The 17,648-nt window shown below is 49.6% G+C and overlaps 2 protein-coding genes and 1 pseudogene across 2 annotated transcripts; all 3 read right to left on the reverse strand.

The window, feature by feature from the left end:
• Nucleotides 1-6,743: 6,743 nt before the first annotated feature.
• LOC117855199 (isoflavone reductase homolog IRL) lies at nt 6,744-8,507 on the reverse strand. Its single transcript, XM_034737498.2, has 3 exons — nt 8,010-8,507; nt 7,286-7,733; nt 6,744-7,166 (listed from the first exon to the last, which is right to left on the reverse strand). Exons 1-3 carry the CDS (start codon nt 8,328-8,330, stop codon nt 7,000-7,002), a joined length of 936 nt encoding a protein of 311 aa, XP_034593389.1. The 5' UTR covers nt 8,331-8,507; the 3' UTR covers nt 6,744-6,999.
• Nucleotides 8,508-12,553: 4,046 nt separating this feature from the next.
• LOC117858263 (isoflavone reductase homolog IRL-like) lies at nt 12,554-14,071 on the reverse strand (annotated as a pseudogene).
• Nucleotides 14,072-15,619: 1,548 nt separating this feature from the next.
• Nucleotides 15,620-17,522, reverse strand: LOC117857504 (uncharacterized). Its single transcript, XM_034740192.2, has 4 exons — nt 17,207-17,522; nt 16,902-17,109; nt 16,491-16,813; nt 15,620-16,403 (listed from the first exon to the last, which is right to left on the reverse strand). Exons 1-4 carry the CDS (start codon nt 17,234-17,236, stop codon nt 15,888-15,890), a joined length of 1,077 nt encoding a protein of 358 aa, XP_034596083.1. The 5' UTR covers nt 17,237-17,522; the 3' UTR covers nt 15,620-15,887.
• Nucleotides 17,523-17,648: the final 126 nt, after the last annotated feature.

Raw genomic sequence — 17,648 nt, forward strand, 5'->3', positions numbered from 1 at the left:
GACGTGCTCGATTACTGCCGATCTGAATTCTTTCAAAAGCTGTAAGCAATCTTCGTGATGGATTCGCAATATGTCATCTTTGCACTCAGCTCTTCCGGTTAGTTGATCCACAATCAGCATCGAATCTCCGAAGACCTCAACAGAATCGGCCTTGACTTCCCTCAATAATCGTAAGCCTTTTACAGCTCTGTATTCTGCTTGATTGTTTGTGGCGGCGTTTTCTATCGGCAGAGAAAAATCATATCTTGCCCCCCGAGGCGATATGAGGACGATGCCGATTCCCGATCCGACTCCGCATGAGGACCCATCAAAAAATAACTGCCAAGGCGCTAGTTCCAAGAAGGCGATCTCCGGCCCACAGTGCTGTGCGACGAAATCGGCCATGACTTGGCCTTTGACGGCTTTTGCCGATTCGTAACGCAGATCAAATTCTGATAAAGCTAAAATCCATTTACCGATTCGTCCTTTCAATATCGGCAATGACAGCATGTATTTTACCACATCATCTTTGCATACGACTATACATTCTGCCGACAGTAGATAGTGTCTGAGTTTGGTGCACGAGAAGTAAAGACACAAACACAAACGCTCTACTGGAGGATATCTTGTTTCGGCATCCAGGAGTCTTCTACTAACGTAATAAATCACCCGTTCTTTGCCTTCAAACTCTTGGACTAGAGCCGACCCAATAGCTTTTTCATCGGCTGATAAATATAGTTTAAACGGCTTACCCGTTTGAGGGGGAACCAGGACTGGGGGTGAGACCAAGTATCGCTTGATATCCTCTAACGCCTTGCGTTGTTCTTCTCCCCATATAAATTCCTGGTCTGGCTTCAACTTCAGAAGTGGTGTGAACGCCTGAATCCGTCCAGATAGATTAGATATAAACCTTCTGATGAAGTTTACCTTGCCGATTAGAGACTGTAATTCAGTTTTGTTCTGTGGAGCGACGACTTTGTTGATGGCTGCTATGGTCTTCTGATTGACTTCAATGCCTCGTTCGTGCACCATGAATCCTAGGAACTGTCCGGCGGAGACGCCGAAAGCGCATTTGTTGGGATTCATCTTAAGACCATGTTTCTTGGTACACTCTAGGACCTTTCGCAAATCGGCTAGGTGTTCCTCGTGGCTTTTGGATTTGACCACAACGTCGTCGATGTAGATCTCCACCAGGAGGCCGATGAGTTTGTGGAAAATATAGTTCATGGTCCTCTGATACGTAGCGCCAGCATTCTTCAAACCGAAAGTCATCACCACCCACTCGAATAGACCAAGATGGCCTGGACATCTGAAAGCCGTTTTGGGTATGTCCTCTTCGGCCATAAGTATTTGATTGTATCCGGCGTTCCCATCCATGAAGCTAATAATTTTGTGCCCCGCGGCAGCGTCGATCAGTACATCGGCCGTAGGCATGGGGTAACCATCCATCGGTGTGGCCTGATTGAGATTTCTGAAATCAACGCAGACGCGCAGCTTCCCGTTTTTCTTGTACACCGGTACGATATTAGAAATCCACTCGGCATAACGACATTGCCGAATAAATTTTGCTTCAATTAGCCGAGTTATTTCGGCTTTTATGTCTGGTAAAATTTTAGGATTGCATCGCCGTGCGGGTTGTTGGTACGGCCGATACCCTGGCTTTATGGGTAGCCGATGTTCAACAATAGACCGATCTAATCCGGGCATCTCGTGATACTCCCAAGCAAAACAATCCTTGAATTCTCTTAATAAATTTGTCAATTTACACTTGTACTCCGGATCTAAAGTTGCACTAATAAAAGTCGGCCTTGGTTTGGTCCCGTCACCTAAATCTACCATCTCCAATGAATCGGCCGACGTGAATCCGTGTCCCAGCTTCCCGTCTTCTCGGGCGAACTGATCCATTTATTGCGCTTCTTCGGAGCCGACTGCTCGGATCGGCTGTAGGCCAAAATCGGTGACCTTTAGGAAATCGGTTTCCCACGCCCTACCTGATATGCACCTAACGGTTTCGCAGCTCCACTGCTGTGCGTCGGCTGCTGCGATGCTGTACGCGGAGTCGGCTTTGACCACCTCGATGTTATCACCGACCCATTGCACAAGGCATTGATGCATAGTTGACGGGATGCAGCAGTTTGCGTGTATCCAGTCTCGGCCAAGAAGCATATTATAGGACCCTTTGCCATTGATGACGAAAAATGTGGTAGGAAGGGTCTTACTGCCGATAGTGAGGTCGACGCAGAGAGCACCGCGAGCGTTTGACACCTTGCCTTCGAAGTCCTTGAGCATCATGTCCGTCCTGGTCAGGTCGTCGTCGCTCTTTCCCAGCTTTCGGAGTACGGCATACGGCATGATATTGACGGCAGCTCCCCCGTCGACCATCAATCTGGTGAGGGGGCGACCGTCAACATGCCCTTTAAGGAACAGTGCCTTCATATGTTGACGTTCGTCGTCTTCGGGCTTTTCGAACGTGGCCATCATTGGTTCTAAAACCAATCGTGCTGTTCGTTCCTCTATCGCCGACACGTCCTGTTGATCGGCAGGGGTCATGAATTCCATCGGCAATATGAAAACCATACCGATTTCGGCTGCCGATTCATCGCCCACCGACTCATCGTTGCCGTTGTTGTTTCCTTTGGGGCGCCATACCCGAGGCCTTCCTTCCTTCTTGTCCATCGCGCTCTCTTCTTCTTGCTGCTCCCATTGGCGAAGGCGTTGGACTCTTCGTTTTTGTGATTTGGTTAAACCATCGGGACACCACCTGGGGTTTATTGGCCTCCCTTCTTTCCTGGCGCGTTCCCATTCTGGCTCGCGTCCTAACGGGTTCTCGTCTGTTACCCGAGCATCGGCCATGTCTTGGAGCCGACTGTGAACGCTGGCTTTGCTATTTGATTGATCGTGTCGGTCGGTCCTGCCCCCCTGCCTATTATGGCTTCCACTTTCTGACCGGTCATATCGGTCACTTCTGCCCCCCAGCCGATCACGCATGGAAGGGCGCTGATCATCTGGGTTGCGCCGATTCCTGCTGATCGATTCTGGCCTCCCATCTCTGGAGCGAGACCTGGTGAACGGCCGATTGCTTCGATAGGGACCGTTACACTCTGGGCAAGTATCGGCCGATGGTAGTCTGAGGTTATTTTCCCAACAATGGATGAAGAATGGGCATCTCCAGTGTTCCTCGTGCCGCCGCATCGCTTCCTCTCGGGACCTCGAACGTTCATGTTGGCGTTGGTACTTTTGGAGCAGGAACTGGGAAGTAATGCGTGGTCCTTCTGACTCACCATCATCGGTCTCCATTCGTCGTTTTCCCTTGACATCCTCAGACGTGACTTGATTTCTGGGATCGACGGCACCACTCCTTTTTGCCGATTCGGATGTCAGCACTTTTGTCTGGGGGGGATTTTTACCCGTATCCACCATGTTGGTAGGAAAAGGATGCTGATCAATCTTCATTGGTTTGGCCGGTTTTGCCGGCACTTCAAATTTAAGTCTGCCCTGCTCAATGGCCGACTGTATTTGTTGCCTGAAGATTTTGCACTCGTTGGTATCGTGTGACGTGGCATTGTGCCACTTGCAATACTTCATCTTCTTCAATTGTTCGGCAGAAGGTATCGTGTGGTAAGGCGAGAGTTTAATCTGCCCTTCCTGGAGTAGAAGATCGAAGATTTTGTCCGCTTTAGTTGTATCGAAACCAAATGCTTCCGGCTCCTTCTTGCCGAACGGGCAAGATATCGGCTTCTTTCCCTTAATCCACTCTGCAAGTCCGATGTCGGCATCTTCCTCATCCTCTACTTCTTCCAAGAATGCCACTTTCTTCTGGAAATTCCTTCTTGGATCAAATGTACGCACCTCTTGCCCGGACAATCGGTGTACGATCTGGCTCAGGCTCTCGAACTCTTGTGAAGCATATTTTTCTTTAATGTGTGGCAGCAGGCCTTGAAAAGCTATATCGGCCAACTGTGCATCGGTTAGAGCCAGGGAGTAGCATTTGTTTCTGATTTCCCGAAACCTCTGTATGTACGAGGGTATCGGCTCATCACTTCGTTGCCGGAGGCTAGTCAAATCAGACAGCTTCATTTCATGGACTCCAGCATAGAAGTATTTGTGGAACTGCCTTTCTAGATCGGCCCATGTGATAATCGAGTTTGGTGGCAAAGTGGTGAACCATTGGAAGGCCGATCCAGACAAAGATGACGAGAACAACCGTACCCGTAATGCATCTTGAGTAGCTGCCTCTCCGCATTGGATGATGAATCTATTCACATGTTCCACAGTAGAGGTATCATCCATCCCCGAAAATTTGGTAAAATCAGGAACTTTGTACCGATGGGGAAACGGCAACAAGTCATACGTAGATGGATATGGCGTCCTGTAGGTATAAGTTTGTACTTTCGGCTTCAGGCCGAATTGTTCTTGCATTACCTCCGCGATTTGCGCCGTCCAATCCGGTTGTTGTTGGGGAATAATTGGCGGTGGAATCGGCACATGTGGATAAATCGGAGGTTGAATAAAAGGAGGTTGATGAAAAGGTGGTATCTGAGTATAAGCCGGCGGTGTAGTAAAGGACGGCTGCTTGTAGGCGCCACTCGTTTCATCATATAGCGTGAGCTCTGACGTCTTGTTGACCTCCGGAGCGATAGGCTGGTATGGTGGTATGATCGGCCGTGTGGCCGTTTGTGAGGGTGTCTGGAACGGAGGATTTCCTTGGCTGACCGATTGATTCAAACCGGTCGTATTTAAGGGTGCCCCCCAGGGTAAAGGGATGACTGGAGGGAGTGGTGCAGTGGACGGCTGGATGGGGCCGTATCCCAAAGGAGTTGATGACGTGGAAGCACCGGACCCTCCGACAGAGGATTGGATCGGCTGTGAAGTCTGATAAGCCTGATTTGGTGGAATCGGCTGAAAATACGTAGGCCCCCTGTACCCCTGTGGTATACCTCCGGCGAAGGAGTTGACAACAGCATTGTGCACCATGTTTGAAAGTACCGGGGATTGGTTGATGAAGGCGTGATGAAGAGATTGTTGAATCATATCGGACATTTTGTCCGAATCTTCTGAAATCGTGATCTGGCGGGGAGTAGGGAAAGGAGACTTTTTAACAGTTTCCCCGCTCCTGGAACGACTGAAGGATTTCAAGCAAGTTTTCCAGACTTGCTCCAAATACTGATTCAGATCTTCTTTTTGGTCGTCCTTTAGATCTGCTTCCGTCACTTCGATGACGTTATCTTCGGAGACTTCAGCAGCTTTCGACATTGCGGCGGTTGTAATGGTCCCACTGGGCGTGCCAAAAGTGTGTTGGCGCTAGAAATCGGTCAACCGAACCCCAGCGACCGACACACGACCCGGGAGAATCTGCTTAGCTCCTGTTCGGGTGAATGCCCTGGTGCGGTTCGCGCGGCGTGCCAGCCAATCTGACCTGTTGATTGGCAAGGAATAACACGTGTCAAATTCAGTAACCACGATCGGCTAAGTTTCCGATCGAGATAGCTTATCGGCAGATCGGCCGATTTACTGTGATGATGAAATCGGCTATAAGACAGCACGATCCCCGTAGCTTCGTAAACAGATAAATACTGAAGCAATCGGTACAAAGCTTATGAAAACAGTACTAGGAAAAGATCTAATCGGCAACGAATGGATCTGACTACAGAAAGCAACGAAAGCCGATACTACCGATTCCTAGCAGGATAACTGATGATAAAAACTAGAAAAACAGGTAAAAACCTATGAATCTAATTGATATCGATAACTGATGAATAAATCTAAACGAAACGACAGCGATGCGCCAGAAGTTAAAGCTTAGATATTACTCGATAAACGGAACTTACAGAATCGGCCGGATATCAAGATGATGCAGCCCTGCCAACCCGCACGAACTCGTGAGAAGGAAAAGTAATGGCGAAGTCGCCTGCTTGACAGTAAGTACGAAGAATAAAGTAACTTGTTGTATTGATTGATTGTTGTGTTTACAGATTTACAAAGGTAGCTATTTATAGCCCCGTACACATAATCTTCTTAACCGACTAGAACTCTATCTCTAATTCAAACAGAAAACAAACATCTACCAGCACAATCCGTGCTAAACCAACTACCCCACACTTCGTGGGCTGAACTCCACCTTATCCCTCCATTTTTCCAAGCCCATACAGGCCCACCTTAATCCACCTTCCTGATCGGCCGATTTCTTATCAGCAAAGGATTGCCGATTGGGAACCCGGCGTATTCACTCTGAAGCGAGTAAAAGCCACTTGACCGATTCCGCACTGTAGCACCTTTTGGCCGATTCCCATCCGAACCCCTTCAATCTCTTTCTTCTTTGGCGCCGATTCTACTGATGACGAAATCCGGCGTCAACAATATGATTCCAAATTACCTATTTATGTCATTGTTAATATAAAAATACTAAGTTAAAGTATATACATATGATGAGTGCCACCATTTAGACCATTTATGCATATACATGCGAAATCGATGAAAAACATTGATTTGTATGCTAAACATAATGTATGGAGGATTGGAGGTGTGATACAAAATGGAAAAAGTATGAATATGGATGAAAAAGTGCATAGAGTAATTATTAATTAAAAATCAATCACGACTGGACAAAGATAGGTATATAAGTATTATGTTGAAGTATTGAAAAAATAAGAGAGCAGTAGGTAAACAATTTTGATTATTAGCTAAGAGTTTAATTTCTAAATAATTTTCAATAAAATAGCTTCTAAAAATATTAGCCCGTGCGGGAGCACGGGTTGATGAACTAGTTAAAATAAAAGAGAATAGCTCATTTTTCCTCATTATTATCACCCTATGTTGATTCAGAGCGAGTTGCTAAGCTCTTGAGATGACTTCGTAGAGCCTCTCAATTGACAGAGGCATCGCATCTGTTCATCCGTGTACATATATATATGCAACTCACAGTCACAGCACAGCATACATGTAACCGGTGACTACCGACGCATGATCAGTTGATCCCTGCGCACTCTCGGTCAAGACCTGCGAAAGCGCGTATCAAACGACTCAGAGCCACCTGTTGAGGTACTCGTCGACCGTGGTGTACTTGACGTCGGGGTACAGCTCGCTTGCGTCCACCCCTGACGATGGGTCGATCTCGAACTCGTGTTCCCCCTTGATGTGCACCGCGTGCCCGATTGACAGTAGGATGCTGTTCAGCGGGATTGGATCTTCTGCAGAATTCATAACCCCATTCATATCATATAACAGTTCATCTTCCACAGTTATATACATACAAAAAACTAGTCTATAGCCGGAGGAATCCGGTCAGGTGGCAAGCAAGGTGTCTGACCTTGGATCTGCTTGAGCACGGCGTCCTCGTCGAGATGCACCCGCTCGAACGCCCTGCCGGTCTTCCTCTCCCAGACCGCCAGGAGCTCGTTGTGCGACAGCGTGTTGGCCGGCGGCCTGATGTACAGCGTCCTGTTCTCGGCGCGCGGGTCGTCGGCGGCCATCACCGTGTACGTCCCGATGTCCCCCTCGTCGACGTAGGACACCTTGCTGCCGCCTTCCCCGAGGACGACGGCGGGCTTGTCGACGGGGGGTGACTGGGACAGGACCTGCCCGATGCCGGGCAGCCCGTAGCCGAAGAAGTAGCCCGTCCACGCGTACGTGTAGGGGACGCCGGCGGCCTCGACGGCGCGGCGGACCGCCGCCTTGGGGTTGATGATCAGGGACCTGATCGGCTCCACGGCGCCCGAGCGGTCGGCGTCCAGGCCGAACTCCGATGGGAAGAACCTCTGCATATGTAGTGTACACATAGCCGTGTGTATGAAGAATCCATCGATCAGACTAACAACAAACTAAGATGTTGCTAGAAGTTAGTGTGGTTGATTTCTCTTTATCACCGTCGAAAACACTGAATTTCGCCAAATCATCTGAAATTTTGGGGAATTTTCGTATTTTCCGAGGGATGAATGATATCTTCCATCCAATACCCAAAAAAAAGTGTGAAATTTTAAACCCTGAATACGTCCGCAAGAACACACCGCTAGCGAATTTTCCAATCGACGTACCTTGACGTTGCCGGTCTCCTTGATGGCGTTGATGAGCCTGGTCTGGTCGGCGATCTGCCGTACCCCGACCGTGGAGATGACCACGTCCGCGGCCTTGACGGCGCTCACCAAGCTGGCGTGGTCGCCCAGGTCGCCCTTGAGGAGCGTGACGCCGGCGTCCTGGAAGCTCTTGAGCAGCGCCGCCTTGGCCGCGTCGGAGGGCGCCGTGTCCCTGACGAGCGCCAAGGTCGGGTGCCCCAGCCGCGCGCTCGCCGCGACGACGTGCCTGCCCAGGTACCCCGTGGCGCCGACCACCAGGATCTTACTCTTCTCCGACGCCATCCTGGCTCGTGAACTGGATGCCTCGATTGGTTAATGGCAGTCGTGGTCTGGCGAGGTGGAGCCGTGGAGGAAGAAGATTGCAGGAGCGAGAGTGCGAGACTGGTCACCTCACTTGTGGCAGTCTTGCTCTGCGTCACTCGTGGCTTCGTGAGATCAGATGGCGACAGACAGAGCAGGCCAGTGCAGGCCCAGGGCGAATGCCTGCGATTTTTTTTTATTGACGCCTTCATTTTTCTGTACTTGTCGTTTTTCTAGTGCGCCTGGACCGCTAGACGGTAGTCTTGTAGAGGCGAAGGTCGTTTTCTGCTCATGAAGTCATGGGTGATTAGTTGATGTTTACGACAGCAGGACATAAGATGCCCGTCAATTTGACTGTCCAAAAGGTCAGCTAATAATTCCGACCAAGGGGTTCAGTATTTTGTTTGGTCAAAGGAGTTGAAGGAGTTCAAGGTTTTAGCTTTTAACTGATGGGAGCATCCGTTAGTTAGAGCAAGTACGTTGGTGTCGTCTAATAGGTGGTCTCATGCATTGACACGTAATCTTGAGACGATTCAACAGGCAACCCGTACAATGGGTTGTCCTATAAGTTGTCTGGTAGTGGTATATAATTCCTTAATTTGTGCATAAGAAAAATAAAATATTATGAGTTGCATGGCAACAATAACTCGTACAATGGTTGTTAAGTTGTCTCGTAGTCCTACAATTTAGCTCATGAGGTGGTTGTTTCGCGAAGCAACGACCTCTTTCTCTCTCCTCGCTCTTCTCCTCCACATCATCAAAAATCCTACGTGGCACTGCATGAGATGACCTATAAGACCGTTGACGTGTAGCAATGTACTTGCCCTTAGGCCCTCCTCTAGTCCATGGACTAAAGTTTAATCCATTAACTAAATTTTAGTCACACCCTTGTTCGGTTCCATGGACTAAAATGGACTGAAGTCCATAAATGCTGTTAAACAAAGATCCTTTTACCCTTCTTCCCTACTCCTTGGTACCCCTACGCCTACTCATTCCTGGCACAAAACCAACCCAAAGCGTCCGATTTAGAAGCGGCCGGAGCCGGAGATGTGGGCCGTCGCTGGATCTGCGGGTGCCTTCTCCTCCATCCCCGTGGCCGGCAGCATCGTCCCCCAATCAATCCGGCCCCCGACGAGCTACCACCACCACCGATGATGGCAGGCGAGCACAGCAATCAGCAGCGGCTGGGGTCGCCACCGGTGGTGGCACGCTCCTCAACCCATCGCGGTCGGGCCCCACCATTATCTGCACCTAATCTATTCGGGGGCGACAGCGGCGACTGGCGATGGCGTCCGCTCTCTCCTCCTCTGCTGTTGTGGGGTGCTGCGCTGGAAGGGAGGGCGGCGGGTGGTGACAGGCGGCGGGATGGAGGGTGGCGGGTGGTGACGGCGGTGGGTGGGAGGGAGGCCGGGTGGGAGGGAGGCGGTAGGCGGCGACAGGTGACAAGAGGGAGGGCAGCGGGCGGGAGGGACGGCGGCGGGCGGTGACGGCGACGGGCGGGAGGGAGGCCAGGTGGGAGGGAGGCGGCGGGCGGGAGGGAGTTGGGTGGGAGGGGCCAGTAAATGAGGGGTAGGGGTGTCCCTAACACTCTTTAGTCCATTTTAGTCCAGTTTTGTGGACTAAAGGACTAAAGGCTTTAGTCCTACTTTTAGTCCAAGTGTTTGGGTGTTTAGTCCAACTAAAGTGCACATTTTAGTCCAAATTTTAGTTCATGGTGGGAACCAAACACCTGAACATACTAGAATCTGTTAAACTAACAACTCACTGGCTGCAGCGTATATAGACAATCACAATACCTTAGTTTTCTCACACACTTTCAGTAAAATCAATAGTAGTTCAGCAGGCAAGAATAAGCGTGTGTTTGGATTGAGGGTCGAAGTAGGTTGGGATAGGTTCGACCTACTTTGACCCATGTGTTAGTTGGAAAGTCATGTGGGTTGGGTCGAACCTAGTAGGGAATATTCCTTGTAGATGCGGGTTCGTCTCGTCCGCCCAGAACGTGCGGACCGCGTCGACCCACTTTGTTCCCCTCGCATGCCGTCTGACTCCATTCGTGGGGATGGGCTCCAAGTGTGGTGGGCTACCGTGCAGACGCAGTGTGGAGGCGAATCCAGCGGAGCAAGACCGTGCGGGCCCCGTGGCATGGAAGCGTCGGCCGGCGGAGGAAGGGCCACCCCAGGGAGCTCCGTCGCCGACCGCCCTAGGGAAGCTCCGTGGCCAGCCGTCCCAGGGAGCTTCACCGCCGGCCGGCTGAGGGTTCCGCCCAGGGGAGCTTCGCTCGCTAGCTGGGGCTGGGAGACAGGCGACGGCGGTCGGAGCGATAGGGAGAGGGTAGGTGAGTGGTGGGCGGCACAACGCAGGGGAAGAGGCTGGCCAGGGCTAAGCGATGGGCGAGCGGCGAGGAGAGGCTTGGGCGTAGGGAGGCTTCGGGTGCTTGACTGCTTGGCCCAACTAGAGGAAGAAGATAAGGTGCTGGAAAAAAATAAAGAATGACAGATGGGACCCACATCTGACAGGTGGGATCTGCTAGTAACCGATGCTAACGGTGTTAAAGAGGACATCTTCCATCCCTCTCAACCCCTCCAACCAAACAAAAAATTGGAACGGACCCATCCCTCCAAACCAAACAAGATATAGGATGAACCCAACCCAGAAAAGTGGGTTGGACCCAATCTATTCCATTTCATCCTAAAACCAAACACACGCCAAGATGGTGACTTGATCATTTGGAACCACAGTTCAGAAGTCAAGAGTGACAGTGACTTGTGGCATTGCAGAATAGTACTCCATCCGTCCTAAATTGCAGGTCGTTTTGGCTTTTCTAATTGCATAGGTGTTTGTATGCACCTAAATATAGTGTATGTCTAGATGCATACAAACATCTATAAACTAAAAAATTCAAAATGACCTACAATTTGAAATGGAGGGAATATGTATTACTGGTTTCTTTAATTTTTGAGTGTAACAACAGAGTGAACCTCAGAAAACAAAGCACAAGCACTCCATCTCAGCCTTCTCAGGTTGAGTAGATCCATCGGCTGGAAACTGATCCTAATTGGCGTTACAAATGTCAATTCTCCTTTTACGGGATAACTGAATAATCCACATTTGCACACTATCTTGAGACTTTTTTAACCTATTGCTTGATGTATACATATCAACGTATGTACGTATATGAGAAAATAAATCTCGATTTCGACATGAGTCCTAGCTAGTGCAATTGAAAAAAAATATGGGAAGTGCTAGCGCCCGGACATCCGATAATTTTTTTTATCGGACGCTCCGTCGCAACATTAAAAAATAACTATCAAAACATCAAAACTAAATACTTGCAACAACAAGGATTGCAACACCTTTATGTGCATGAAACATCACAAACCGCTTCGTGCAACATTCAAAACAGACATATTGCAATAAAAAAAAGTATCTCTTACAGCATTGCAACAACGTAAAGAAGAAGAGACCGAAACAAAGAAAACAACTATATGCAACATCATGAACAAGTTGGTGCAACATCCGATTGCTGGCAAATCAGACTATTGCAAAACAGATGAAACATCAAAAGCCACCGTTGCAACATCCAAAAATAACCATTGCAACACCATGAGGTACCTATTGCAACACTCAGATCCACGACAAACAGCCTGCCCGTTGTCGGCCGAAGGAGAGGAGATGCTGCCGGATCTGAGGAGGCTGCCGCCGGCAGGGGAGGGTCAGGGGCTTGCTCAGATCTCGCCGGGGTCGGGAAGAGGGCCACTGGATCCGAGGGCGTTGGGCGCTCCCGGTGGGTTGAGGACGCCAGAGTGGGGGGAGGGGCGCCGCCTGGGTGGGGGACGAGTCCGCCGGGGTGGAAGAGCGCGACGCCGTTGAGGTGGGGAGGAGGACGCCGGCATGGGGCGCGGGTGGGGGACGAGGCCGCCGGGTGGGGGAGCGCGACGCCGTCGAGGTGGGCAAGGAGGACGCCGGTGTGGGGCACGGGTGGGAGATAAGGCCGCCGGAGTGGAGGAGGAGGACACCGGGGTGGAAGGTTGAAGAAGAAAGAGGATGGGGAAGAAAAAGAACTGTGGGAATGGATAGGAAGCGGAAGGGAGCGGAACAACGTCCGACACGTCCGGACGCTCGGACGGTAGCGTTTCCGAAAAAAATATATAGCATCTCTTTATTCCACGCTTGAGCCCAATAAAGTTTTCGTGCGAAGGGAAGAATTGAATTGTAAGTGACATGTGCACGTTTCCTCACCAAAGGTCCACAAAAGTAGCTAGGTACCTCGATCACACACAGACAGCACCCTGAACGCATGATCATCTCCATATCAAAGACCGTACACATCCATTACAATCAGAGCAACCTGTTGAGATAGTCATCGACGGTGGTGTACTTCACGTCTGGGTAGAGCTCGCTCGCGTCCACCCCTGACGATGGATCGACCTCCAGCTTGCTCTGCTCCCCCTGGATGTGCGTCGCGTGCCCGATCGACAGTATGAAGTTCAGTGGAAACGAAGCCTCTGCGGCCGATCGAATCGTCAACCACTCATATAGGAGTAACACATATCAGTTCAAATTTCAGCACAGAGAAGTGAGAAGCCATGTTGTTCTAGAAAGAAAGCTTCTTATTACCTGGGTTCTCCTTGAGCACGGCGTCCTCGGCGACGTGCACCCGCTCGAACGCCCTGCCGGTCTTCCCCTCCCACATCGGCAGGAGCTCGTCGTGCGACAGCGTGTTGGCCGGCGGCCTGATGTGCAGCGTCCTGTTCTCGGCGCGGGGGTCGCTGGCGGCGAGCACCGTGTATGCCGCGATGTCCGCCTCGTCCACGAACACCACCCCCGTGTCGCCGTCGCCGAGGACGAGGGCCTTGTCGACCGGGGGTGACTGGGACAGGACCTGCCCGATGCTGGGCAGCCCGTAGCCGAAGAATTAGCCGGCCAGCACGTGGGGACGCCCGCGGCCTCGACGGCGCGGCGGATCGCCGCCTTGCTCGCGTTGATGAGGGACCTCGTCGGCTCCACCGCGTCCGAGCGGTCGGCGTCCAGGCCGAACTCCGACGGGAAGAACCTCTGCGTCTGTGTACGATCCGATCGATCAGACGAGCAGCAAACATTCATCTAGCGAATTTTCCGGCAGGGTCGATGCGTGTACCTTGACGTTGCCGGCCTCCTTGATGGCGGCGGCGAGCTTGGTCTGGTCGGGGATCTGCATGATTCCGACCGTGGAGATGACCACGTCCGCGAGCTTGACGGCGCTTACCAGGCCGGCGTGGTCGTCCAGGTCGCCCTTGAGGAGCGTGACGCCGGCGTCCTGGAAGCTCTTGAGCAGCGCCGCCTTGGCCGCGTCGGACGGCGCCGTGTCCCTGACGAGCGCCAAGGTCGGGTGGCCCAGCCGCGCGCTCGCCGCGACGACGTGCCAGCCCAGGTACCCCGTGCCGCCGACCACCAGGATCCTGCTCTTCTCGGCAGCCATGTCGATCCATGCTTTGGACACTGATCGCCCGGCTGCGACGCAGTGTCCCAAACTGGCCTTGTATATTCTTCCTCAGTACTCACTGTGTCGGATAGAAGTTGAAATATGCTTGCACATCGCCTTCGCAGCGTCACTCGTGAGATCAAATGGCCAGGCAGCGTCACTCGTGAGGTCAAAGGGCAACAAAGCAAGCCAATGCAGCGAGCGCCGGCAATTTTTGTTTTATTGTATATCCCCACTTGAAATTATCTATTCTACCCACTCCAGTCACTGATATAAAACGGTTTAGGAAACTTGCATAGCGCGGTTGATCATCGATTTGCGTAAAAGTTTGTTATCGTAAACAGAAAGTTTTATATGTTATGAAATTGCATTTTAGGATGAATCTTGTAGCATCAAACTTGGGGTATTTTTAAGTATTCATGATGAAAGCTAAGCAAAACATACTTATTTGTGTGATCGGATAAAGTAGTAGTTTCAAGTACCTGGTTAGAGATTGTGAAAAACAGTTTGTAAATCTTAGATTGTGGAAAGTCGAGGCTTCAAAAGCTGGCAGTTGTTTGGCAAAATGGATTGTAGCTTATGATCATTTTCTTTTCTCTTACTTACATGTGAGCACAAATGACACGTTGGGTGAATATTTGTGCCATACTCTAACAAAAGCTGGGGGGGGGGGGGGGGGGGGGGGGGGAGGGAATATATTATTGGATTGCACAATCCTATCTATTGCGCATTCTAGAATTAAATTTTGGTCATTTTCGTTTATGTTAGGGCTTATAAACAAAGCCTTTAGTGGACCTGGACGCCAAACTGGCAAACTGCCATAGTGCCCTGCCGTCCGGAATTAACTGCCATCCTTTCCGGCCAAGTGGAACACAGAAACACGCCCAAGTTCAGGTCAGCAATTAAGGCGCTTGTGTGATCATAGACTTATTGGTAGTTAGGGCACGTTTGGATTGCGCCAATGTCTTCTTTGCCAAAGCGAGGGCTTATTTGGTGCAGGAATTCGCCGTCATCATTTTGCCGTTGTGAAATAAAATTAGCCATCGATAATGGCCTAATAAACTTCCATTAAAGATTGACTTTTTTCCATTTGAAATATGTAGGCGGAGTATTTGGTTTCAAAACATAGGTCGTTTTAATCTTGTATGAAGTCAAATTTCTCTAACTGCATTTAGAAATATATATATATATATATATATATATATATATATTGACATTTACAATACTAAATAAGTGCACTATCAAGATATATTTCATTGTGGATTTAATTAAACAAATTTAAAGTTGTAGATGTTGATGCATTATTATAAAAATGGTGAAATAGATAAGTATGAATAATTGGGAATGCAGGGAGTATTCGACTTGAGCCTATTATAGTACTTGAATTTATATTCTGCTTGGATTTTAATTGAGATCATGAATGTGATGCAATTTTAAATGGTGGTGAATAATGAATGAGGTACCTACGAACAACTCGGTTGGTTAGGTTCCTTGTGGAGGAACATGTTCACGTGAGTTCAATTCTTCGATTCAACATGACTACTCGTATTTTTATGAATTTATATTAGAAACTAACGGTTGTTCTTTCTCTTTCAATACTAGAAGACATGACCGTGGACACTGTCATGGTGACTTCGTCATGATCTAAATTCTTGGAGGTACTCAAAATGATAGGTTTGTCTGCATGTATTCTCTATAAGTGTGCTCAAGATGTTAAATTTGAAGTATTTGTATGCATAGTAATAAGTTCAGGTTTAACCTATTTAGTCCATAGGAAGCTCTTGGTGGGGTGCGCGGGATACTATTGCTTGTTGGATTCTGTACACTCACGGCTAGTTGGAAATTTGAATTAGTGCATTAGCTAGAAGCTTGAGTGATGAAAATTTTTGAGGCACCGGAGAACTAGGTGGATTTAAAATTTGGCGGATCTTTTCCAACTCTTAGTTTCCACTCATTCATTTAAGGTCTCTTATCACCTGGTTACATTCATAGCCATATTCTAAGGTCAAAAGAAAGCTTTGCAATATGATAAACATATTTATGTGACCCATTGTGTCTTCACATATCTCTTCACCTCTTTAGTACTTCCAAAAGCCATCCATGTCCATGGTGCCCATAGACTCCAGGGTTGCAGACACCATAGACGATATATCCATGGCATTGGTCTGGTGAAGGCTCATCCCAACATCTTTCTGAGACAAGATCGATGAAGCCTCGCTCTGCGGTGCAGCCATGAAGGTGCTGGCACTTGCTGTTCCTATGCCCAACTGGTGGGAGAAGGGCATCGGTGGCGGAACGGCCATCATGTTCCCAAACAAAGCACTGTTCATCTGAAGCATGTCGTTGCCCGTGCCTGCAGTAATAGGTGGAATCACGGGTGACAACGACGAGGAGCTCACACCAGCAATGGAGTAGTAGGACCCCACCGGGTCCATGGTGAAGTTCGGTAGCATAGGAAGTTGCAGCGGTGGGGGCATGGGGATGCTGCGTTGATCAATCCCACTATCGACAATAGCATGATTGTATGGAGGTGGTGTAGGTGCCTTCTTTATCCCTGTGGCCTTGCGGAACACACGACAAACCACCCACTCATCCTGTGTAAATTTCAAATATAAACCAGCGGAGAAATTAGGTTAGGGTAAGCAAAATAAGTAGTATTGATGCATGTATGCTAGTGCTACCGTCGCCTCGGAAGCTGAAGATGATTTCATGGTGGTGGAGGTTGAGCTGGATGAAGGGTGGGGGGACTTGTTGTTGCCTTCGAGCCTATACTCGTGCATGACCCAAGTGGTCTTTTGGCCCCTAGGGGCCCGTCCTGTGTAGAAGACGAGCGTCTTCTTCATACCAATGAGTACCCCTGTCATGGCCCTGTAAATCTCCTTATCCTTGCCCGTGGCCTTCCAATAACCGCCCTCTGTGGCACGGTTCATCCTCAACCCCGTCCGATACTTACGGTCCTTCTCGTAAAAGAAGTACCATTCCTTTTCTCCTGTCTTCGCCTTGCCTGTACCATGTAATTCAAGGACTCAATTCGCAACTCATAAGCTTGTGTCAATGGACCAAATAAGAAGTACAGGTGTAAGCAAGCATACCAGGGAGTTCACATGGCTCGGTCCTTTTAAGGTCAACCTCTCCGATGGCGATGCAGGTGAAGCTCCTTTGCTCCACCTTGGGCTTAAGGTAGAAGGTGACGATCTCTTCATCGCTTGGGTAGAAGCGGAACCCCGGAGGCAACTCAAGGTCGTCGCCAACTCCTATCCCATGTGGTTGTTGGTGCTGGTCTCCCGTGGTTCCTTGATCCTTAAGTGATCAGAATCACCAGTATATAAGCTAACCAATCGACTATACAAAGCAAAATGAATCTATATAGTACTGAAAAAAGAGTAGTAAACCATACATGTGCAAACAGTACTCCTTGATCCGCCATTCAGTCTCGATCTGTCAAAACAGAGATTGAGGCTGAGTTATTGTGGTGCAATTAGCTGGGGACTGTGGCAGCTTAAATAGGCAGGAGGCGTGCGTGACAGCGTGAACAAGGAACTTGCAGCAGAAGCCTCTCTCCCACTCCCTGCTTTTACGGTGATGTCAGTTTCTACTGGCAATCGGCGTTTTCCCCTTTCCATCTGTGCGACGCTTATCCTCGCGTACCATACGGTCCCTTTTGCACCGGGCTAGGTCTGCTGGCGACAGGTATCCAGCATCTCGAAGCTCTCTGGTTGCGTACCTACTGTGATCCTCCTCCGGTTTGCCTGCCTCGGTTTGCGATTTTAGTGAGGTATGCATTGCCAATGCATGCGATCTCCGACCATCGGTTTGCATTAGTGTTAAAGCTGTAATGC

Source organism: Setaria viridis, chromosome 5, assembly GCF_005286985.2.
Source record: "Setaria viridis chromosome 5, Setaria_viridis_v4.0, whole genome shotgun sequence".
NCBI lineage: Eukaryota > Viridiplantae > Streptophyta > Magnoliopsida > Poales > Poaceae > Setaria > Setaria viridis.

Excerpts from the sequence above, each read along its gene's own strand:
- LOC117855199 (XM_034737498.2), bottom strand. The coding sequence starts at position 8,330 with ATGGCGTCGGAGAAGAGTAAGATCCTGGTGGTCGGCGCCACGGGGTAC. Across the intron at positions 7,734-8,009 it reads AGGAGACCGGCAACGTCAAG|AGGTTCTTCCCATCGGAGTT; the intron begins GTACGTCGATTG and ends CTACATATGCAG. Across the intron at positions 7,167-7,285 it reads CGTGCTCAAGCAGATCCAAG|AAGATCCAATCCCGCTGAAC; the intron begins GTCAGACACCTT and ends TGAATTCTGCAG.
- LOC117857504 (XM_034740192.2), bottom strand. The coding sequence starts at position 17,236 with ATGGCGGATCAAGGAGTACTGTTTGCACAT. Across the intron at positions 16,814-16,901 it reads CGAGCCATGTGAACTCCCTG|GCAAGGCGAAGACAGGAGAA; the intron begins GTATGCTTGCTT and ends TACATGGTACAG. Across the intron at positions 16,404-16,490 it reads CTTCAGCTTCCGAGGCGACG|GATGAGTGGGTGGTTTGTCG; the intron begins GTAGCACTAGCA and ends AAATTTACACAG.